The sequence below is a fragment of the Gymnogyps californianus genome, chromosome 22, assembly GCF_018139145.2.
Source record: "Gymnogyps californianus isolate 813 chromosome 22, ASM1813914v2, whole genome shotgun sequence".
NCBI lineage: Eukaryota > Metazoa > Chordata > Aves > Accipitriformes > Cathartidae > Gymnogyps > Gymnogyps californianus.
In genome coordinates this window covers 5,829,865-5,853,440 of record NC_059492.1, presented here as the reverse complement: position 1 = coordinate 5,853,440, position 23,576 = coordinate 5,829,865, and the positions used below count along the sequence as shown (strand labels likewise).

Below are 23,576 nucleotides of genomic sequence, written 5' to 3'. Positions count from 1 at the left end.
CCGTGGGGCAGCCCCGGGCCACGGGTGCCTCTGTGGGGCAGAGATCTGGGGCAGAGCCTGGCCTGGGGAAGGAATGGAGGCGCTGAGCAGGGACGTCCTCCTCCTCCCCCCTCTGCCTCCTCCGGGGAGCACCCCTCTGCTCAGCCCCCCAAGCCCCTCGCCAGCTCCCTGCACCCCACAGCCCCCCCTCCATCCCACAGCCAGCACCCCAAAGCCACCAGCCAGCATCCCTGCACCCCGAGGCAGCACCGCCAGCCCCCCACAAGCCCCCAGGCAGCCCCCCGCACCTCATAGCACCCCTTCCGTCCCACAGCCATCCCCACCAAGCCCACAGCCAGCACCCCCGCACCCCCACCCAGCACCCCTGCACACCCACCCAGCCCTCCGAACCCCCCCAGCCAGCATCCTTGCACCCCTCAGCCCCCCCCCCCCCAGCCAGCATCCCTGCACCCCTCAGCCCCCGAACCCCCCCAGCCAGCATCCTGCCCCCTCGCCCCCCCCCCCCCCCAGCCCCCCCCCCCCCCCCCCCCCCCCCCCCCCCCCCAGCCCCCCCCCCCCCCCAGCCAGCATCCTTGCACCCCTCAGCCCCCGAACCCCCCAGCCAGCATCCTTGCACCCCTCAGCCCCCCGAACCCCCCAGCCAGCATCCGCACCCCTCAGCCCCCCGCCCCCGCAGCCCATCCTTGCACCCTCAGCCCCCCCCCCCCCAGCCAGCATCCCTGCACCCCTCAGCCCCCCCCCCCCCCCCCCCCCCCCCCCCCCCCCCCCCCCCCCCCCCCCCCCCCCCCCCCCCCCCCCCCCCCCCCCCCCCCCCCCCCCTCCCCCCCCCCCCCCCCCCCCCCCCCCCCCCCCGCCCCTCCCAGCCCCCCGCCGCAGCCCCGCCCCCAGATCAGCCCGTCACGTGACCCTGCCCATTCATGCCTCCCCCGCCACCGCTCCGCCTCCTCTGATTGGCTGCCGCGCCGCAGCGAATCAACGGCGAGGGGGAGCGGCGGGGGGAAGGCGTTAAAGCGCGCGCGCTGCGCCCTATTGGCTCCTCCTCCCTCGTCACCCCGCCCCTGCCGCCGGCCGGAAGCAGGAAGCATCGAGTGCCCGGGACAGCGGCGCCGTGACCCGCGGGCGGGCTGCGCCGGCCGCGCCATGACGGGCAAGTCGGTCCGCGACGTGGACCGGTACCAGGCGGTGCTGGCCAGCCTGCTGGTGGAGGAGGAGAACAAGTACTGCGCCGACTGCCAGGCCAAAGGTACCGGCGGCCTCCCCGCGGGCCGCGCCGGCTGAGGGGGCGGCGGGGCCTGGTGGGACCGGTGGGCCCGGGCTGGCGCGGTTGTCACTGTCTCGGTGCCGGTGTGTGGCGGGACGCTGCCTTCCCCCACCCTCCCGCCGCTTGCTGCCGTGCCGTGGGCTCTCGGGGCTGTCCGGTGTCCCCACTCCCCGGGGTCCGCTGCAGCGGCGGGAGGAGGGACGCCTCCTCCAGGAGGACAAGCCCGGCTGGGCCTTGGGGGGTAACGGCTCCGCGCTCCAGCCTCCCCCGTGAGCAGGCACGGAAAGCTCCGGCCGCGGGCAGGGGCAGCGGTGCTGCCTAAGGCTGCTGCAGGGGGGGGCGGGCGGTTTGGGGGTTCGTAGCACGGTAGGTGGTTTCCCATTTGGTTGAGCAGGTATTTAAAAAAAACAAAACAAAACCAAAACGAAAAAAACAACCCAGATTTGGCTTCAGCAGAGTCTAGTTCAGTGTTAGTCGCAGCAGCTGCGTTGCAGCAGGCTGCGCTGGCAGCGCTGCTGTCAGAGGAGCCGTTCCCGCTGCCTCTGGAACCCTGCTTCTGCAGCTCGGGCTCATTCCGCAAGCGAGTGGAGTAGAAACCTGCCCGAGAGCTGCTTACGGGAACTCATCGGCTTTCTGACTGCGCTGGGGCTTGATCTCAGACGTCAGTGTGGAAACACTTAATCGCGTGTGGGGACTGCTCTTCTGGAGAAGTCTTGTATTAAGAGGAACCTGGAAAGCTGGCGTTGCGTAATTTCAGAGGGCATTCCGGCTGAGGAGTAATATCCTGTAAGTCAGAGCTGTAATGTGAGCAGCAGATCATGTTTGGAGGGTCAGATAGGAGCGGTATTTGAAGGTGCAGTGTGTAAGGAAAAGGAAGGAATTGTAACCTAGCCCTGGAACCAAGTATCACTGAAGGAATTTGTCCTGTGCTTCCTTTTCCACTTAATATTGATTTCAAGGCATGTTGTGAGCCTTACTTTTCCTAGAAAGGAGCGGAGTGGGGCAGAGAGGAAGTCAGATGTAAATGTCTGAATTCTAGAAAACAAAGCAAATGAATAAAACAACTGTTACTTGTTCCATGGTGATGCAGATGCCCTTCTGTAGCCTGCTGCTGTGAAATGCTTTGCTTTCCTGTAAGCAAAAGGGTTAAGGTTATGCCCATGCCTACCTAAAATCCTATTTTAATGAGCTATTATAATGATTTGGAGATCTGAATTTGAGGCTTGTTTCCCAATAGCTGCAATAAATGAACTTGAAGCAGGGGCTGTCTTTCTATGTCCATCTGTAAGTGGGAGACTTAGTCACCTCAGTATGACCTCTAAAAACTGCAGAGAGCACTGCCGAACAACATTAAAAATGGTGCTGTTAAGGTTTGTTTTCAGCCCTGCTCCAAAAAAACCCCAAAACATAGTAACCTCATTGTAACAACCTGTCTTACCTTGGAGATGGCATATTTTGAGACGTGGTTCACACCTGGCTTTGGCTGACCATGTAGGTTGAACATGGTGTTGTTGGCAGAGAGCAGAATGTTCCTCTCGCTTGCGAATTGCTTATCTCTTGGCTCTTAGTGCCAGTGCCAAGGGCAAAAATAGCTGTCTTATCTTGTCTTTTGAGGCATGAGACAGTAATGTACACAATATGGAAACAAATTCTCATAACAGTTCCAAGTTACTTGTTTTGATGTGATTATATAGCTTCTCCTGTTCACAGTACATCCTGGAAATGCAGTATTCCAGTTAATTATGCATAAAAGTCAAAGTGTACAGTTCAGCATTGCCACTAAAGCTGGAAGCTGCTTGTGTCTGGGCAGATAGGCTGCATCAGTCATGAAGAGTAGGCTTCTGTTGTACCGAGTTATCTGACAAAATAATTATCTGCTATACTAATGAGATTCACGGAGATGTGAAACTTCATTCTTGAGGGCAACATACGGGGTTTGTGGCCACAGGAGGTGTATGTGCAGTAAGCTCTCCAGCCAGGTATCTGACTGGTAGCTGGTGCCAGCCGAAGCATCATATTGGGCTGACTTTTGGTTACTGTGGCTTGATGTGGTGTTCTCCCAGCAAGGCACTGGAGCTGGTTTGCGGCGATGGCAAGAAAGGCCTGATGTTCTTACTGCTGCTGCAAGTAACTGCAATGTTCTGCTTTGCGTATGGAAATGAGCCCTGGGTGTACTTGTGCAGAGTAAAGAGCACATTTTATTTGATATATGGCTTCTTAATAACTAAAACTCTCTGCAAGTCTGCGCTAATGAGCGGCCACGTGGTATTTGCTAGCTCCAGATGGCTTCCCTCAACGTTTCCAGTGCTACCTGGAAGAATAGCTGCTTTTTCTGTACAGCTGATTGTTGCTCTGGTTTTAGCTGATTGCAAGTCTGGCTATGCTAGTTGAGGCACACGAAGAACGTACTTGTGTACAGTTCTGTGAATAGCAGTTTGCTAAGGTCACGGCTGAAATCTGGTTGCTGTTAGTAAATGATGCTGGGAGGGTTAGATGGTGGTGGCAGGTGGTGTTTCTTACGCCAGCTCCCTCCTTTGTCGGCTCACGTTCGACATCATAAGGATTTTTGCATGAGTTTCAACAAAGTTGAAGGCAGAGTAAGGACCTGGCAGCTCATACAGCACCTATCAAGACACTTTTACAATAAAACACTGGCTTTTGACCATCTGTTTTTATGCTGAAGTTACTGAATTTTGTAGTGGTTTGGTACTTGATCTGAGCGTTTCAAAGCTAGCATGACACATAGGCAGAGACTGTTCAGATGCCACCCACACTTCCATTATGCCTGTTCCCAGTGACCTAGCTACTTGCTGGGTTTCATTACTGTATTTTTTTCCACTTCTGTATACAGAACTAAATGAGATTACAGTGTCTGTTAGTGTGAGCTGCAGTGCTAGTATGTACCCACTTGATTTTGTGCTCTGCAGAAATTCTCAATGTTAGGGTAAAAGTCTAGTTTTCAGGAACATCGGCTCTCTGATGTTGGCTGCTGCTTGGGCCCTGCACTCTGGGACCAGTATAGCAAACATGCTCTTGTTTGCTATGCCGTGTTGGTAAACGGTTGAGTATCTTCCATCTCTTCTGCCCTCATCAAAGTGATTGCTTAGAGAGAAGGTAGTCTTCTGTGTTCTTGTTATTACTTGCTTTCCATCAGGCAGTGCGTGCAAGTGAGTCCTAGACCAACCTGCATCTTTTAAGTGTGATAAGGTGGGGGGGGGGTGGGTGGTAACTAGTTCCTCTAATATATTCTCCTTCCCTCATATGTCTGGGATTCAAGTAACTTCTGTGGGGCACATCACTCTTCCCAAGGTGTTTCTTCTGACAAGCTGTTGGAGACAGTGATGGCTTTGCGTGCTTTCTCTGCATAACTTTTCTGTAAGAGCTACACAGATGAGCCTGAAAGGAGAACTGCAGAAGTGTGAGCCTGCTGATTTCCCTTCGGCTTCCCTAGACAGCTATTAATGTCCTGGGTCTAAGTTGTTGGGGGGGGGGGGGGGGGGGGGGGAAAGGACAAGGAAACTGGGAAAGAAAGCTTGGGGTGGTTTTTGCTTCTGCAACACTAAACACTGCAGTGGTTAGAGGCTCTTGTTTTGGAGGAAGTTGGGCGAGATCTCTTGCCTGCTTCTTCCTCTTTGCATTGCAAACTTTCTGTCCAAAGTAACTGTGGGTAAACTGGGGGATCTGATCAGAAGCGGGTGGACAGGTAGTAAGTAGCACATCCTGTGCCGAAGCAGAGTGTGGCTAGACTGCTTTCTGGCAGTGGAGCTTAGGAGTGAAAACTTGTGCGTGTGTGAGAGGGATCTTCATTACTTGATCAAAACAGGACTCGGGAGCTCAGTGGCAGCCTTTCAGGACATAATCTAGCCATGTTAGACATAAACAGAACAGCAGATTTCCCCTTGCAAGTGCTATCAAAGGTTACTCGTCTTGGTGGTTTTCACATGTAGCTCTGAGTGCTATCACGATACTAATATTAATGATCAAAAGCAATGATCCAGCATGGGGTCCTAGCAGCACTGCACCACCTGCAGTGATGCAGCTCTCCCCTCAGGACTGCCCAGCATGGCTAAGGTGGTAGAGTGGCTGTCTTCACTAAAAGCTGGAGTGATGAATTATCATAATCCTTTTTTTGAAGGCCTTTGTATGAATTGCTTCAACAAAACGCCTTAAAAGAGAAACTGTTGAGTGAGAGTGGGATCTCTTCTACCAGTGCATTTCTCATGGCAAAGGGCCTTCTGAGGGCAGTTGTGTTGCTGTTGTGGTTTTGTGTGTGTAAGATAGCGCGGCTCAAGCAGTCTGACTGTATTGAGTATCTATCAGAAGATACGCTGCTGAACAACAAAATGAGTGTCGAGGCTGAAATTGCAATGTAGATGAAGGGATGTGGTGTAATCTGTGCAAGTTGGACTTGACCTAAGTGTTCAGATGTCTTCCAGTAAATGGAAAATGTCTTGTGTTGAGTAACACTTAATTAACTGGATTCTTCTCTGCATTTCTGACTCTAAAGCTCTGTGCTGAACTTGTGTAACATACAGCTAATTCTATTTGATTCTCTCCTTCTCCCAAACTCTTCCCCTCTGCTCTTCCAGTCCTATCTATCCAACAGGCTCCTTGGATCCGGTTTCGTTGACGTCGGAACGGCAGGTTCCTCCACAGGGAGCACCAGCGAGGACTGCTGTATCTGTCCATCAGTTAAGGTTGCCCTGTGCTCCTCCTGGTTTGTCTGACTCTTCCCTTCATCCCTTGTGTCTGTGAGAACTGTGGGTTCCATGCCAAAATCAACCCCTTCTTCTAACTTTAGCAGTTAGATAGGGAACTATTTGTTGCCAAACACAACGCAAACCCAGATCTAATTCTTCAAGCAGCCTTTCCTGAAATAGGGGTAGAACTTTGAAAATACCTGTTAAGAGGTGGTTAAATATTGGGAGGGAAGCAGGAAGAGCAGGATAAAAAGCTTGGGGCTAGAGTAGGTGCAGTTAAGGAAGGATGACTTCCAGTAGAAAGGGGGAGTTGGCTTATTACAGTTGGTTTAGTCCAGCCAAACTAGTATTAATATAAAACACGTTGCTAATATTCAACAAAAATCCGTTGTGACTCAACTCCTCCATCAGCAGACTATTGAATCGCAGCTGAATTTCCTTTTCAGTAAAAGCAATATGAAGAGTAACTTTTTAAATAGCTGCCTAGAACAACTGCATGTGATGAAGAAATGATCATTATGGGAAAACTGAGCAGTGGGTAGTGAGGCATACGGTTTGCCTGCAGTGGGCTTCAAAAACCAAAGCGGTAGGACTAAAGCTTCTCAGCTTGCCTTAGAAAATCTTATATCAGGAGAAAGCTCAGTCTTATGTAATGGAAGCTTGCCAGAGGGGATGCGTATGTGCTTGTATACTCAGTTTAATTCTTAACTGCAGTCACAATATTCTGCAGTTATCTTAATGAGTGCTACATTTTCTCTTCTGCTTTTGAACTGTTCTACTCTTCGGAAGTCAGGTCTGAAAGGAATAGTCTTGTGCATAAAGCAGTATTAATTTCAAGTGAGTGCAAATGTTCGGAAGTTAACTTTGTCTGTGAGGCTGGCTTTATCCCTTAGTGTTCTTCATCTGAGAAATCTGAGCAGTGCTGCCATGGTGTAAGACTCTGGCTGGGAGGGAACACAGCTCTGCCTAGCTGTGAGCCTGACCCTACGTACACCTGCTTGAAGTAAGTTGTAACTTCCCATTCAAGCCTCAAAGCGAGGAGGAAAAAAAGCATCAGCCTTTCCAGTGGGGACTTATTCTGGAATTGGTTTCTGCTTAGGGAGTTGTAGGAAGATACCCTTTAAGAAAAGCTACGCAGAGCTCTGAGTCACATACATGGATGCATGTCTCTACATCTGCCAGAAATAGATAACAAAGATAATCCTCCAAGCAGAGGGCATCTCAGCAAACTGTCAGCTTTAATAGCGTTGTTCTTCTGTACCAGCTATATTGACCCACCTGTGAAATGGAAAGCCTGTGTGGTGAGTGGCTGTATAGCAGAGGGTGTAAAATAAGGGCCCAAAAATGCCATGTGACTGTCGGAGCATAGCTGCAACTTTAGTAAAAGTTTGTTCCTATAGTAACTGCCAGAGGAATTACATAAGGTATCAAACACGCTGAGGAACTTGTGTGCCAGCCTCTTCAGAAGATGCCTCTGCAGTTTAAAGGTAATTCATCTTTCAAAATGCAAGTAGGTTATCAAAACCAACTAGAGAATCAAGAATAGCTTTGGTCTCCTTCAGGTTGATCCAGAATAGTGATTACTTCATGTGTCCAAGGAAATCTAGGACAAAGTTTGAGCTTTTAAGAGAAACTGTCTTAGAGCAAAGCTTCCTCTGACTGCGAAGCTGGATTTACCTATGCTAGGATCAGACCTTCAGTGCCTTGTTAAACTGCTTACCTCTATTTCTGGCAAAACATGCCATTCCTTACTGGCCAGGTTATGCTCTTTCCTTATGAATGTAAAATCCTTTTTGGTAACTGTGATAGTGAAAAATAGTTCATGTCTAGCTCTGGATATTGAAGAGATTCTCAATCAAGCAAAAAGTGGCCCAGGAGCTGAGACTCCTTCCTCTGTTAGGAGCTATTTTAAGGACTTAGTGACTTCTACATATCTCCACGACTTGAATGAGATTGGAAGATAGGGTCTAAATATTTCTAACATGCAGTGAAGAATTAAAGACATCTTGTAAGGGATTTGGTGGTGGAGAAATTCTAAGTTGAATTTTGATGATGTAAAATAGTAGTGATAGTGTGAGTTTCCATCCTGCTGCCCTGTTTACACATACATTTGGGCACAGGGATGGTGTTTACCTACTACCTAAATTTTTTACATTTCATGGAAATTCAGGCCTCCTTGAAATCTGCTGCCATTACCCTAGCAACTTCTAGGAGTGACTAGTGTGTAGTTTTGATCAAAACCTAGTGACCACAGGAAATACGTGGATCATGGAACTTGACTTTTATATCTTTAGGCTGTGTTGCCATCAGTATTGGTAATGTTAACCAGTCCTCTTGCATGGATTCTTTATTATAGCATCTACTTGAAATTGTCACTTGCACAGTTTATTTACTGAAGTAATAAACATCACTTTCTTAAACAGCAGGAAGGACCCACCCTGCTGTTCACAGCATCTATTTTAATTTCCTCCACCTTGCTCCATCTGCGTATGTATCATCACATCACTTCAAAGAACAAGATGGTAACAATGATAAGATGTGCGCTGAAGGCTGCTTCTGCAAGCTTACCGTTACTCAAAGTTAGATCAAATGCTGCTGTGTAGCTGCCTTCAAGGCCACCGAGCACTTGAGTGTTATGCATTTCTGGTAAACTGTAGAAGATTCAAAGCCTGTTCCTGAGAGGAAATGGAGCCAGCACCAGTCAGCTTGGTCTGACTTGGCCAGTAAGGTACCTGTAGCAAACATCATGGTTTGGGGAAGGAGAGAGTAGAGTGGTGGCTGCTAACATAGCCAAGAAGATTTTTAAGGCAAAGCTCCAAGCTATTGTCGGAAGCAATATGCTCAACCCCCATAGATGCCTCCGGCTCTTCCTTTTTCCTGCAAAGAGTGGTTGAAGCCTATAATTACTGCAGCAATCTCTTACTAAAAAAAAAAAAACCAAGACAAAAACCCTGAAAACAGCCCTTTCCCCTCTCAAAGGATGGTATAAAGTTGAATTTTTGAACCACTAAAGTACTTAACTAGGCATATATCCTTATCAAACTCCCTTGCTACAGAGCTTTTTGGTGCTTTAGCATCCCTGTTTCACTGGGTTCCAGTGGCTTCCTGAAAACTACACAAATAGCTTAGTCTGGTACTAAATCTGGGGGTACAGCAGGTATTAGTGCTTCACAAATCTCAGAGATAGGTCCATGAACCCTGGTCCATGCATCAGGATGCATGCTCAGGCCAGTAACTAACTAGCCTGTGTTAATAACTAAATAGCATAATTTAGAGATCTTGAAGTTGAGTTAACTGCTTTTTACTCACTAGCAGAGTTCACCTTGTTTCCCCAAACCAATCTGAACACTTGACTGTAGAACAGACGTCTACAGTAAAGAACAGAGGAAGTTGTTTTGTAAGACAGCCTTTGTCATAGCTTTTCTGTGAGTGGAATGAATTTCAGTAAGTCATTAAGCAATCTCTTTCCAGAATAAGGAAACCACGAGTCAAAGGAAGCTCTTGGATGCTTGGCTATTTCCTCATTTGGCTCTGCAAAAAGTAAGGCTTTTCAACTTTGACTCGATGAGAAATTTCCAAGTACTGGTGAAGGCTTGTACGAGAGGATGTGCATGTCATCTCGCAGGGATTATCCGGCTCCAAGGAGAATTTCCCACATCCACTTCCCCTGTGAGTGCTGAGAGGGGATGGTTGTACGATGCCGTAGTCCAACACATGTAGCAGTGTTAGCTGGGATCAATGGGCTGAGCAGGCACATTTCTCTGTTACAGCTGGGCTTTTGCTGGAGTGCTTGCAGGCAGGGAGCCTGCGAGTCAAATGATTGTTTGCACTAAGAATATTTCATTAGGCTTTGAATAGCAATGCTCTCTCCTTCCTGCCTATGAAAGCATCTATTTTTTCCTGACCCCCCCCTTTCTCAAAAGAGCAGTGGCTTTGCAGCCAACTTCTGTTTTATTTTTAAATGCCTTCTGGAGGGTTATTACCGAAGAAACTTGCATGAGTAGCTTGAGCCAAAATCTTAATGCCTGCATAAAGGGTGAGGAGTGAATCCCCTTGGGATTCCTTGATTAAAAACACTCAAGGGTGTGAACTTTCAGCAGGTGACTAAGACATGATGTGAAGTGGACTAGCCAGGCTGTGCTGGGGTTTTAAAGGGAATTGGGAGCCTTTTCAGTAAGGGCAGGTCATTCAGGCAGTCCTTGTAGGCATTAATGATTCTGGCTTAGATGCTAACTTAAGCTGGTATGACCAGCTTGGTATGCGGTGCTTATTTTGACAGGCTGGGATATAAAACAGGCTGTGAAACTGTCTCATGGAAGCACTGACTGGGCAGCTGACTTTCTCAGACACAGCTTTCTAGTTTCTGCTGGATGGTGGTGCGTCCTCGCTTAGGAATACACTCAAGTATTCAATGCAGCTTTCTAAAATGAGAACTGACTGAGCAATAGATGCTTTTACGCTCGTGATCTTCCTGAAACCACTGCCAGGCTAGGAATATATCCCAAGGTGGTCTTTTCTAGCCTTAATATTGTGCCAGAACTGAGTGTATAGCTGGGCTCTTAAATCTGTTTTGATTCTTACTCAAAACTGTCACTTTCTTTAATCTCATGTTCACCTGAAGATGGTTGGCATTCTCCAGCAAGGATTTGTGCGCATATGAGGTGATCTACCGGGGCACAAGATGCTTAATCAGAACAGAACGAGCTATGTCCAACTCGGGTTAGTGCCAAGTCACTTGCCTACCATGGATGTTAAGATTAGCTGTAATACTGAAACAAAAGTGACTGCAGCATCAGGCTTGCATGTCTGATACTGGTTGTCATCGCAGCAAACTCCCAGTTCTGCATATGGGAAGTGAGTTTTCATTTGGGCCTTAAGCTCTAAAGCCATCTGGTGGCTGCGAGGATGCCAGCCTCAAGGGAACTATTTTTATAACATTAGTGAGAGTATTCATGCGAGGACCGATTTCTTTCATGTTTCTTTCTAGTGGTGTAACAAGCTCAATGTTTCTGTTAGCCTTGTCCTAAAACCTTTTGCATAGAAATTTCCATGATTCACTGAACCCAGAGGGTAAAGTGCTCCCTGTGGCGTGCCGTGCCCTCGTGCAAGCAATTAGTGGTGAGCGTCAGGGTGTGCACAAAGGCTGCAAGGGAAGATAGCGCTCCACGGCAGCTCTAGCAATGCTGATAAACACTGCGGTGTTGGTCTCTAAAGTGACTTACTGATATAAAAAACATTTTTCTCTGAAAAATTTTGCCTTTAACTTCTACTAAGGCGTTTTGCCCCTTCTGTCAATGCTCAGTCACTGTAGCTTCTGTACAGTCTTCAGCTTCGTTTAGTTTTGGGGAAGTTAAATGCTGCGACATGTGACTGAACTCGCATCTGTAAATGCCACCTGGGGCTTTCTGCAAGTCAGTCACCTTGAAAATGGCATGTGAAACTGTGGAGAAATGACTGTACAAAGTTCTCCCCAGCCAGATCTTTACTGGGCACTTCCTCGTGTGATTTCTAGTGCGAGCTCCTTCATGGTGGCCTCAAAAGAGGGAAGTGGGAGGCTTGTTTACATTTGCATTAAAACCCATCCCCCCTTGCCCACAAAACTAAGTGCTTTATAAGAAAAGAAGGGGTAAAAATGTTGTTTTAGCTTAATGGTTGGGGGCATTAGATACTAGCAAAGCTGAAGGTCTAGTAAGAGTGTGTGTTTGGGCTGGTGCCTCTGCATGTTGCATCTGACCCAACCTAACAGGGACATCTGGGCTTTGGCCCCCTGCTTCCTTGGTGGCAGCCTGGTTAGGATGGGCTGTCTTGCTTGGGATACCCCTGCTTTCAGCAAAAGAAACCCTGTAATGTTCCTCACTGCCCAAGGCACCAAATGATAGTTTTAATGAGCGTGAAGTTATTTGGAGCTTGATTCAGCTGGACAAATTTCATTTGCCCACACTGCTTCCGACAGGCTACTGTTCTGCTCAGCACTGATTATTCAAGCAGCAGCTCTTTCCCTGTTTTACTGCACCTTGCTGTGTCAACCCTTCACTGCTGTCGAGGCAAGTGGTTCTCTTGTGCAGCTGCTTATCTTAAAGTAGCTTTTCACTTTCGAGGGGCGTAGCCATATCTTGTTCCTCTTTTTTTATGACAGTGTTGATAGAATACAGGGCTGTGTAACTAGGCTCAAGAAATTACTAGTTACATCCAAAAGCATGGGGTGCTCAGACCTAGAGTTCAAATTCATGTGCCTTGCAGAACTGCGGAGCTGGCTGCAGACTTCGGGCAGCGTTTTGGAGAACCGTCCAAATATCCTGCTTGTGTGGCTCTAGAGTCCCCACCGTGTCAGAGAGCAGACTGGTGAACTTCTGGGATCACCATCTTCCTCGTGACTCGGGACAAAAACAACCCCACGTGCCCCAACTTCTGGCACTTCCTCTAGGCTGTAGATCTGAAGCCTTTCTTATGGCACTTTTGGCGCTGCGAGGACGCCCAAACCCTGGCTGGAATAAGCATCAGTGAAGAGAACTACCCTTGGTTGTATAATATGTGTTTATCACCAAACCGAACGCTAGCTGCTAGGAGGATTTTTGAAAGCCTACGTATTATTTTTTTTTTAAATATTCACTGGCATAATGAAGCTGCTTCAGTACTGGGGTCTTCCGGAGCTGGGATCTACAAGTTGCAGCAATCGGTCAGCTGTTACTCCTGTACTCAGCCCTTGCTATTGCAGATCCTGCATCACAAATGAAGTAACACTAAAGCAGGATGGGTATAACAGGCTGTACCACTGACTCATTCCCTTATGTGGCATCGCAGGGTAGGAGGTTGCAGTGGCTTGAGCTGGCACATGTGACAAACCAGTGAGCTGATTACTACAGCCCTGATGGAATATCTAGCTATTAATCCTTTTAGTCCTATAAAGGCTAAATATATCTAGAGTTTAAATCTAACCTTGAATCTCATGCTTAATCCTGCCGGCAGTCTCACATTATAGCCTTCAGGGTGTATCTGGGAGAGAACTCCACAAATCAAATGAAGGATCAGGGTTCCTAGCTTCACCTTGCTGTGCTACAGGCGTAACACTGAACAAGCCTTTATTCCCATGCCTTACTTTGTAACTGGCGTACTTAGGCACTGCTAAAAGTATGGGCCCCTGCTTTGATGCCTTCAGTCCTGGATTTTGGTAGGTATAATAAAGGAACTGAGGTATAGGCAAGAGTATGCTTCTATTAAGGTCTTCACCGAGAGCTGTTCCCAAGCTGGGAAGTGACTTTCATCAGCTTCATTAAATTAGTATCATTCTCAAGGGCCACTCTTCTAGTGAAAAAGCAGAAAGCAACGGTAGGACAGGCCAGAAGACTTGATAAAGACTTTTTTAAAATCATAACATGAGTTAGCTGGAATAGGTACTGGAGGTAAGTTAGAGGTTGTGTGCCTTTGCACTGGAAGGGACCATGAGCCACTGATTGTGTTAGCAGCACCAAATCCCTCAGGATACTCTAGACTTTCCCAGTAAATAGGAATTAAACTGTTAACAACCATCTAGCATATCTAGGAGAGTCAAATACAGTGCTGCTTTTTTAGGGCTTTGAAATTACACTTTCCCCCTCTTCCCCCTCCCACCTCAGTCTCATTAGCTTTGAGGCTTGCTATTTTAACTATGGCAAGAAAAGACAGAATAACTCTTCATCTGCAATAATGCCTGTAATGCCTATAAAAAGGGCTAGCACAGTTTGTTGGAGGCTATTGGGTCCCTTAGTCAGGATGTGACTTCACTTTGCCCGGTTACCTGTGGACAGTGATAACCAACCCACGATGGAAGCTGGCCATGTTAACTGTGTGGCTGGCTGGCAGCTCTAGCCAGATGATTTGGGTTTAAAACCTGCTTGTCTTGCACTGCAGAGGACTATTTCCGAGGCTGATCTTCCTTCAGCGGGACTGAGGGTTTTGATGGCCAGGGTCTGTTGGCCCTGGCTGGGAGAGGGGCTAGGAGTGGTGGGAGTGCCTGGGGACCTCTGCTGTCCCCTGGGTAATGCATTGCTGGGTTTCCTTCAGAGAACTGTTTGCAGTGAGTAAAACTAAGCTTGTTAATCTTTCCCTTGTGGTTTTTTCCCTGGCATGATCTTCCTTCTACACCTTGGAGTTCTCCTGCCTGTCTGAAAGCCGCATGCAAGCCATGAATCTGATTAGAGCTGTAGAAACTGCGGAGTGAACTGTTAATCGGTGTTGTGCCAGGAGTGCAACCTGAGGTTCTGCTCCTGGCTCTACATTTTTGGTGGCCAAAGTACTGGGCTTTGTCTGTGCTGCTCTCCTTACTCAGCTGTAGCTTCCTGCATAAGACTAACAGAAGATTTGATGATGCAGTCTGTATGTCAAATTCTGAATATTTTATGCTGCTTTTCTTAGAGCAGTAGTGAATATTCTGGAGCTGATTCCACTGCAATAAGGTTATCAGAGATTCTCCATTGCTAAAGCAGGAACACAGACTTAAACTGATGTAACAGTCATGTAAATGTAAGCAAGATGAAATGAGGGGTTTGTAGTCTCTTGGGTGGATTGAATGCCTATTTTCTTCCCTTCTCCTCTTAGTTGTTTGTCTTGCGTAGAGCTCTCAATGGAAGAGGGAGGCAATAAAATACTAGCTCTTAAGTATAACGATTGGGAGGCAACCTTTAAACATGCTGCTGATGTCTTAATTCCAATTTCTAATCTGGATGAAAATGTAAACGCCTCAGTCCCAGTTCACTTGGTACAGTTTCTCAGTTGCTCAAGGCAACTACAGGTTGACTTGATGGTGTGAAATGCTTTGTGTCTCTTTGCAGGGCCACGATGGGCATCCTGGAATATCGGTGTATTCATCTGTATTCGTTGTGCCGGCATCCACAGGAACCTAGGAGTTCATATATCCAGGGTAAAATCTGTCAATCTTGACCAGTGGACACAAGAACAGATACAGGTAACGCAAGTGAAGCAGGCACAGTGTTGTTCTGTTAATGGGGCTTCATAAACTTGGAGGTAAACAAAGTCTGAATAGGCCAAAGATGTGGGAAGTGAAGGAGGAAGAAGATGTCAAGCTAGGTTAGATTGGGAGGGAAAATGTCATAATTTCAGGCTCAGCAAATGTCAGAGTGTAAAGACAAAAGCTCTGCAAGTTTCTGTAAAACTGCCAAAGGCTGCTGTTGTCTGGAGCCGGAGCTGCTGCCCACCTCCTCCCCTCGAGGTTTCCAGAAGTCAAATCCTGGATTCCCAGAGTGACTTGAGGTTGCTAATGTGATATTTATCTTGTCTTTGAATAAATATTGTGCTGTGGTGCTTAGGATTGTACGGGGCGGGGGTGGGTCATAGCAACTGCATCAGGGATTCCCAGCTAGCAGGCTTGCACCAAAAGCCTGAAGAGTAGCTTTCAGGTACAGAACAGACTTTCAAAAGCCTACACATGCCTTCTGGTTAACACAGATAGACTCTTGTTTGGAGCCTGGCGTGCTAGTATGTGTAAGAGCTTTAATGTCTGAAACAAACGGTTCAAGAATTCTTTTGAATTGCAGTGCATGCAAGAGATGGGAAATGGAAAAGCAAATCGTCTTTATGAAGCCTACCTGCCAGAGAACTTCAGGCGACCTCAAACAGATCAGCATCCTTTCTTCTTTTGCTGCTGGGGAAACATGGAGTCTTTTCATCTTGTCGCTTTGTAGCTGCACTCCTTGCATAGGAGGTTTAACTTCATGTGCCTGGGCATCAGCTGTGAGAATGAGTTCCTAGCCAGGCACCCGCTGAGTGTTGCTTCACGTGCAGGCTGCTTGCTTACAGAATGAAGCAGAAGAGAGCTAAAAGGATTGCTTCTGAGCTATAAGGGTGGAGAACTGGAACACGAATGTTACAACCTGAAGCTGTTGCATGAGGTGCACTTTAGGGTCTGTGGCAAATAGGAGGGTTGACTTTCGAAAGTGCTGAGCATTTAAAATTCGCAGTGGAGACAGCTAAAAAGGTTTAACACTTCTGAAAAATTAAGCTGTAACTTTTACCTTACTGGAGGGCTTCTAGATGCCGAGTGCAACAGGGTTCTAGTGATGTGAACATAAAGAAACACAGGAGCACCTCTACCATCATTTTTGTCTTAAGCTGGTGGCTGAGGTGCTTTTGTATGCGCACAATCCATTTCTCTGACCACTGTGATTTGTGCTAATGACACGTATGCTCTTAAGTGATGGTTGAAGTAAATATATATCAGTGAAGAAAATAGACTAGGAATTTAAGCCCTGATTTAATGTACCTTTTATAGCACTGTCATGCTTGGAATAACCCAAGGACAAAAATTGAGTAGCTAAAGTAGTTGGATCCAACACTAAATTATTTTAAGAAAGTTACTGCTGGAAATGCTCTTTAAACAGTCATTAGTTTAGTTACAGCCTGTACCTTGTATCCACATGTCAAATAATACTACGTAAGTCCTATTCTTGAATCATTTGTCTTTAACAAGCTGCTTGCAGAGCTGTGGAGAGCTTCATTCGGGATAAATATGAAAAGAAGAAATACATGGACCGAAGTATTGACATCAGTGCGTTTAGGGTTAGTGTCTAATCACTTCTACGGAAGCTCGAATACATGTTAAGATATAAGTGTATGTCTGTCTTACAAGTAAGCAGTGACTCTATGAAAATAGGCAGTTTAAATGTTTCCTGTATTAGTGACTCATTTCTTCTCCGAGGCTGATTGCATCCCGTCATTCTATAGAAAGAATTTAAATTGGAGGGGACCTTTGAAGGCCATCTTGTCCAAGTCCTTGCTCAAAGCAGGACTAGCTTCAAATATAGGTCTTTAGCTGTGTCTTTGAGGCTTTTTAGATTAGTAACAGCATCGTGTAAAGCTTTGTATGAACTTTCTCTTGGTATGATGACATGAGTTTTGACCCTCATGTCAGTGTGTTTTTCCTTACAGAAAGAAAAGGATGACAAATGGAAAAGGAGTAATGAGCCAGTATCAGAAAGAAAACTGGAACCTATCATCTTTGAGAAGGTGAAAATGGTAAGACCAAAAGGCATGGTCATGGATCAATTGTAAAGACTTCTCTCAAGCAGAACAGAGGTAATCCAGCTTGATATGGAAGCATTTTTTCGGGCCTCAGTCATAGCAGTGGATGCATTGAGTCACGCTAATGGTAGTAGCTTGTTTTCCTCTGCTCAGCCAGATACTAAGCAGATGTGTTCTGCCTTGCAATGCAGAGCAGATTGAAATCCAGCTCTTCCCTGCTTAGCTTTCCAGCTTGAGCGGTTACTTTTTTCCTAGTTTAGAGCATGCTTGAATTTGACAGTGGGTTCCAACGTAATGGGACAATAAAACAACTATGTAATACTTGCACTGAAATTCTGTTCGCTTTGGAAGCACTTATGTCCACTGGAAAAAAGGATTTTAAGGGTTAATCTCATTAAAGCCTCTAATGTATCAGACTAAAACCAAAATTTGAACAAGACTTCTGCTGTCCGTTTTCCCTAGCCTCAAAAGAAAGAAGAAATGCAGCAGTCTAGAAAAAGTTCTCCTAAATCTACTGAACCAGTGATGGACTTGCTAGGACTTGGTAAGAGCCTTTCCAGCCTTATTGCACTTGTTACAGTGACCCTATACACAATCTTTGACCTTGTGAATTTGATGAGCTTTTAGTACTTATTTTCCATGTCAGGTGACCGATAGCCGATAGGAATACTAGAGTGTTTTGCTTAAACTGCTCCAGTGCAACTCAGAGTGCTGAGCACTGCAGCACAAACAGTTTTCCTTACGTTTTCCTTTATGCTGGTGCAGTGGTTGTGCCTGTAGTATTACAGGAGCGGCTGTAGTGGTCTCCAGACACAGCCCTGAGGTTAATAGGACAGATACAGTGCAGTGCACTTCCTTGGGCCTGAGCCAGTTCCTCCTCAGCACCAGAAGGACGAGCGAAGAGCTGGCAGTATGTGTTGGCTGAAGCAGGTTACAGGTCGGGTCACTGGGTTGAGTGGCATATGTGCAAAGTGTTTAATTGGCAAGGAGGCTGCCCCTCAGCCTGAGGCCGTCTGTGTGAGCATCCATCACGGCTTTGTCTCTCCCAGATGCTCCTGTGACAACCCCCGTTACAAACGGCAGGCCTAGCAGCTTAGAGAAGGATCTCGATCTTTTCGCGTCGGTGGGATCAAACTCTGACTCCAGGAAGGTACGTAGGGAACATCGGTGCTTGACAAAGCCTAGTTAGGTGCTTGAATGAGATGACGATCTGTGTCTTCCCCCAGCACTGAATGCCGCTGTTGCGCTTGTGCTGTCTCTTGTCTCAGGTGGCTGGCTCGATGCCAACATCTGGAAGTGCTGGTTCTGTTCCCGAAAACCTGAATCTCTTCCCTGAGCCGGGAGGCAAAGGGGAGGAAGCAGGGAAGAAGCAGCTCTCTAAAGACTCTATCCTCTCTTTGTACGGCTCTCAAACACCTCAGCTGCCTGCGCAAGGTAACAGATCTCAGAATAGAGCTGTTGAACGGCAGTACACTAATTCAGAGTGGGTGGGGTGTCCTGATAGCTGACAAGCAAAGATGTGGGAATGTAGGTGGTCCTTCTTGAGAACTGGTGAGTAGCATAATGAGCAGCTTAGTCTGGGTGTCATGGCCAAGTGAATGTTGCGATAGTCTCCGATTTGAAGGTCGGCATTTCAGCCCCTGACGATGAATGCAGCCGTTCTTCCCTTCATCGCTTCTCCGCCTTTTTCTAGGAGCAATGTTCATGGCCCCAGCCCAGATGGCATATCCTGCAGCAGCATATACTAGCTTTCCAGGAGTAGCCCCCTCCGGCAGCATGATGGGAGGCATGATGGCACCATCAGTGGGAATGATGGCTCAGCCTGGAGCTGCAGGGATGGTGACTCCCATGGCCATACCAGCTGGATATGTGGGTAATGTGCAGGCAGCTGTCATCGGCGTCCCCAACGGGATGATGGCTGCACAGCAGGCTGGCTACGTAGCTGGCATGGCAGCAGTTCCCCCCCCGTCTATGGTGTGCAGCCAGCACAGCAGCTTCAGTGGAACATTGCTCAGGTGAGGTGTGGTGATCTGCTGACCCAAAGGTGGATGGAGGGCAGGGGAGGCATGTGCGATTAAACCTAGCCTGTTACCGGAAGACTTCAGTGCTTTTATAGCCTGGCTCCTGGGGTTGGGTGCAGTCCGCTGACACCGCAGGCAAACTGAGGGGTCACAAAGGAGTAACTTGCTCAGAGGTCTCGGTGCTTGGTGGAGAACAAAAATCAGTGCAGCGTCAGCTAAAATGAAAACTTCCTCAGCTTGCTAGATGGGCGTACGCCTGAGAAGCCAGTGACTTCTGTTCACCGTAACTCTCTAGAAGACCTTGCTTACGCCTGTAATGTGTTGGGGAGCAAGAGTTTTACCTGTGACTGCTGTGGGCTGTCGGTCTCCTTGACATAGCCTTGACTTCTCTCCTCTCCCCTTTGCAGATGACCCAGCAGATGGCTGGGATGAACTTCTATGGAGCTAATGGCATGATGGGATATGGACAGTCAATGGGTGGAGGCGGTGCCCAGGGAAGCAATCAGTCCCTCAGCACCCCGATGTGGAAATGATCCCTTGCGTTGTGACCATTTTTGCCTTCTGTTCTGTTCTTCGAAACTGCTCCATGAGACATTCAGGGTTTTTTCTTTCTGGCTGGCTGCCCAGCCTGAACCTCTTTCCATAACAGAGACCCATCTCTGCCTTTTCACTGTCAGACACGGTGAAACCTCAGTGATCAGAACATGAGCTCCCCTGTATCTAGCACAGTCAATGCACACTTCTGGGGTGGACCCCCTCCTTGCACAAACCTCCACTAATGCTTCTGGGTAGCACTTAACGTCCTGCTGGGTATCTTAGCAGAGGTGTGACCGAGGAACTTGGGAAATCTGTACTTAATACTGCCTGTCATGTCAGGCCTTTTAAGAATCACTTAAACTCTAGTATTAGTAGGGGTTTTGATTAGCAGAGGGGTGGACACCTTGTTTGGTGCTGAGGAACTGGATTTTAACCCACGCCCAGGGGCAAGCAAGCCTTGCTACCTCTTCCCTTGAGTGGAGTTCTCCGGAGCTGAGGCCTCGCTGTGCTTGGCTCGCCAACCCTCATTGGAACCAAAGTCATTTTGAAGACCCCTCTCCCTCCCCCCGTGAGCAAGCAGGATTCTCGCACAGTGTGGGGGCAAGCTGTTTGGAATGTGAAACTTGCACTTCAGAGTGGCTTTTCTGTCTAATATGTGGTATTGATGTATTTAACTTTTAACAATCTAACTGAGAGTTAACTTATCAAGGGCTGAGAGCCCACTGCAAGTTTTCTTACACTTTTAAAATGACTATGACATCCTAATTTATACTTTTTTCATATTTTTTTTGTTCCTGTGTAATCCTGGTACCCCTTCCCGGCTAGCTTTTGACATTTTAATCTAGGCATAAGAAGTGGGTGGGTCAGATTTCTTTTCTCATCTTCAGTAGAACACAACTGCTTAAACTCATCAGCGTGAGCAAGAAGTCAGACTTCTGTGGTCTACTTTATCCTGTGTATATGTAAATTCCCAAATAAAATATTGCAGTGAAACCTCAACTGACTTACCGTGTTTTTAAACGGCGTAACAGATTGTGTTAAACACTGCTGTCACTGGTGTGAGTTGTTCACTTCAGGTGTGGGGATTTTGGAGCCTTTCAGCCAAATCAGACCAACTCCATCTGCTTTGTAGCAGGGCTGCGTCCCAAATGCCAGGAGAGAATAGTGTTTGCCTGAAAGCTCAGGACGATCAGCATGCAAAGAACCAGGCTCAGCAGAGGCAGAATCAGGTCAGTGGACGCTTTTATATACAAGAGAGACTCCCAGCCTCGGGGCGTGGGTAAACGCAGCATTCCCGCAGCTGTGGCTGCGGGGAGAACTTAAATTATTATTAAATGCAGCTTTACGCTAATGTTCAACAAAACCTGACCGAGGCCTATCCAAAAGGTAAATTTTAAGCTTTTACAAAAAGCGGTAACAGTGGGAATATGAAAGGCTGGGGGGATTTAGGAGTCGCCTAAAGAACAGATATGAAGGCCAGTTTTCCTTAGGCTTGGGGGTGGCTATGTGCAGCTGCAGGGGAGAGAGCTCAGCTAATTGTGTGAGCCTTGAGTTGATGGTACTCTGCTTGCATATTAATTATGGTATTTCTTTCCTCCAGTCAAAACCTGCTCTTTTCAGAAAAAAGAGGGTTTCTTCCTCTTCCCCTCCTCCCCAGCATATCTGGTTTGGGGTGGGGGGAGGGTTGGCTTTGGTTTTTGGTTTTGGACTGGATGTTTTGAGAAGCTGAACTCAAGCACAGAAAAAGGTTTTCAAGCTGGCTTTAATCATCTTCACTTGCTGCCCCAATACTGTACATGCAGGTACAAGCCAATGAAAATGTGAATACTTCAGTTTTTTCCTCCTTGGGAAAACTGGCTAAGAATATTTTACAAAATAACGTGCACCCTCACAGCCATCAGTCCTGCTGCATATAAACCACAAAAATACAAGAGTTTTACATTAAGAAAGACCACGCACATATAAAACATTACATAACACAGGTATAAAATTGCCATTTGCTTTTTTTAAATCTATTACCATTCTCAAGTATCCATCACAAGCCCATCCCCTTGTCTTGAACATGGAACTAGTTCACCCCTCTGTGGCATTTATTTTAAGGTGGAGTTGTTAAACTTATGAATCTGTCATCAAAGCAAAGTTTATCACAAGATACGAGTGGGCTAGTGAAGGCAGCCAAATTTGTTCACTGAGGCGATCGCATCCTGGCTTCCAAAAGTACGAAGCCACCCAGAGTGAGTGTGTCAGTCCTGTACGAGTTCTGCACCCAACTCTCCTTTTTCCCTTGGGTAACGGATGCACACAGACGTAAGGTTGACGTGTGCCACTCAAATGGTGAGACGTCCGCTACCTTTTTCATTAGAGATTGAAGGCTAAGCTCATAGTAGCAATTAACTCGTGGCTAATGGAGTTCTGACAACTTCCCAATCTAATGGGACTCTCTTGGTTTAGGTAATTCTTTTCAATGCAACTTGTTGGGGACTTCAGGATGGAAAATGTGAAGTAGCACAGATTTCTGTGTCCTTGCTTGGTTGTGTCGCTTTTGTCTGATGCACCCCTGTCAAGATACTCGTTTTAGCCTTCTGAAGCAGCTACCTGGAGAAGGAGGGCTATGGTTAGAAGTGACTGGCTGGCTGAGTTGTTCTGGGTGCATCTCTCATTGCCTCGTACCTTTAAGGATCTTGAACCCTTTTATGCCCCCTCATCCTTTTTAGGGGGTTAACGCAGTTTAAAAGGCATAGGCTGCATTTAAAGATTTGTAAGGTATAGGTAAAATCCCTCCGGTGTCTTGTTTGGGGAATATAAATTCTGAATTTTGTGATGGGATGAATGCTTCAGTTTGGGTGCTTCTAAAAAAATCATTGATGTTTTTCTCTGTGTGCTTACGTGGGTTTGGTTTGGGTTTGGGTTTTTTTTTGCCTGGTGCTGTTAGTAGTCAAATTAAAGGACTAACTTCAATTCAAACTTGGAGCTGCTACTTTACTAAGACAGATGTATATGTTTTTATATTTGAGGTATAAACTTCTGAGATTAATGACAGATTCTTGAGTCCTGGATAATATCTTAAATAGTCCAGGTGCTTGTTCATAGCTTAATTTTGAGGTGGGGAGTAGGACAACATGATGGGGAAGATTATTTAGTTTTCACTGCATGAAAAGATCAAGCCCTTTTAAGAAAACAAGGCCACCAACTTCAAAGTGCTAACATTCAAGAGGCATCCGCTGCCAGGGTCCCTGGCCAGTTGGGTACAAGGAGGGGAGCGCTGCTCCGTCCAGAGGCCCTCTGACATCAAGCATTGCTTCACGGTTCTCACTGCAAAGTGTTAGGACAAAGTTCCCTTTTTTTTTTAGCGAGTACTGGGATCTAGCAGATATATACAGACAGCGATCCTATTAGGAAACGGGATCGATGTTCAATACCTGTCCTCCCGCTGGAGGGACGCCCTTTCTGCCTCCTCCTGAGGCTCCCTCTCCGTCCGCGCTGCAGGCAAAAGCTTTAGCGAGGGTTTGGTGCCCCTCCGAGAGCAGCAGCACTGTCCTCGGCTTGTCGCATCCGAGATGCTCGCCTCCTTGCCGGCCCTTTGCGGGGGGGAGGACCGTTGGGGGAGCGGGACGGCAAACGCCCGCCTGTGCCGGGCTAAGGGGCAGCCTTCGGAGTGCTGTTTATCGACATGCTTTTTAACAGGAGAGATGGAAGGGGGGGTACCTACTGTCCAGCCGAATCATCCCTCCCTCCAGAGAAGCACTCTGGCCTCTTGCTTCCCTTGCCCTTTAGCTCAGCAATCAATAGTGCAAGTGCTGAACGAAGCAGAGGTTGGGCTCGCAGGAGCCAGCATGGGAGCAGGGGGTAAACGCGCACCCTGTAGCATTGCTCTTCATTGCACAGTTACAACAAAAAATAACCTGAATGTGATAGAGTGCACTAAGCTCTGGTTCTTAAAAAAAAGAGAAAAAGGAGGAGGGTGGGGAAAAAAACCAAAGGATGAGGTATACCAAAAACCAGAGCTCCAGACAGGCACAGTGGTCACACCAGCTCTTGGGTCTT

The 23,576-nt window shown here is 47.3% G+C and overlaps 1 protein-coding gene across 1 annotated transcript; it reads left to right on the top strand.

The window, feature by feature from the left end:
- Window positions 1-1,078: 1,078 nt before the first annotated feature.
- SMAP2 (small ArfGAP2) lies at window positions 1,079-20,531 on the top strand. The gene is given in 11 exon segments (XM_050909745.1): window positions 1,079-1,243; window positions 14,769-14,902; window positions 15,492-15,577; window positions 16,434-16,512; window positions 16,882-16,968; window positions 17,437-17,518; window positions 18,024-18,124; window positions 18,243-18,408; window positions 18,671-18,934; window positions 18,937-18,989; window positions 19,403-20,531. Coding segments are annotated over 11 exon segments (1,281 nt in total). The 5' UTR covers window positions 1,079-1,140; the 3' UTR covers window positions 19,529-20,531.
- The last annotated feature ends 3,045 nt before the right edge of the window (window positions 20,532-23,576 follow it).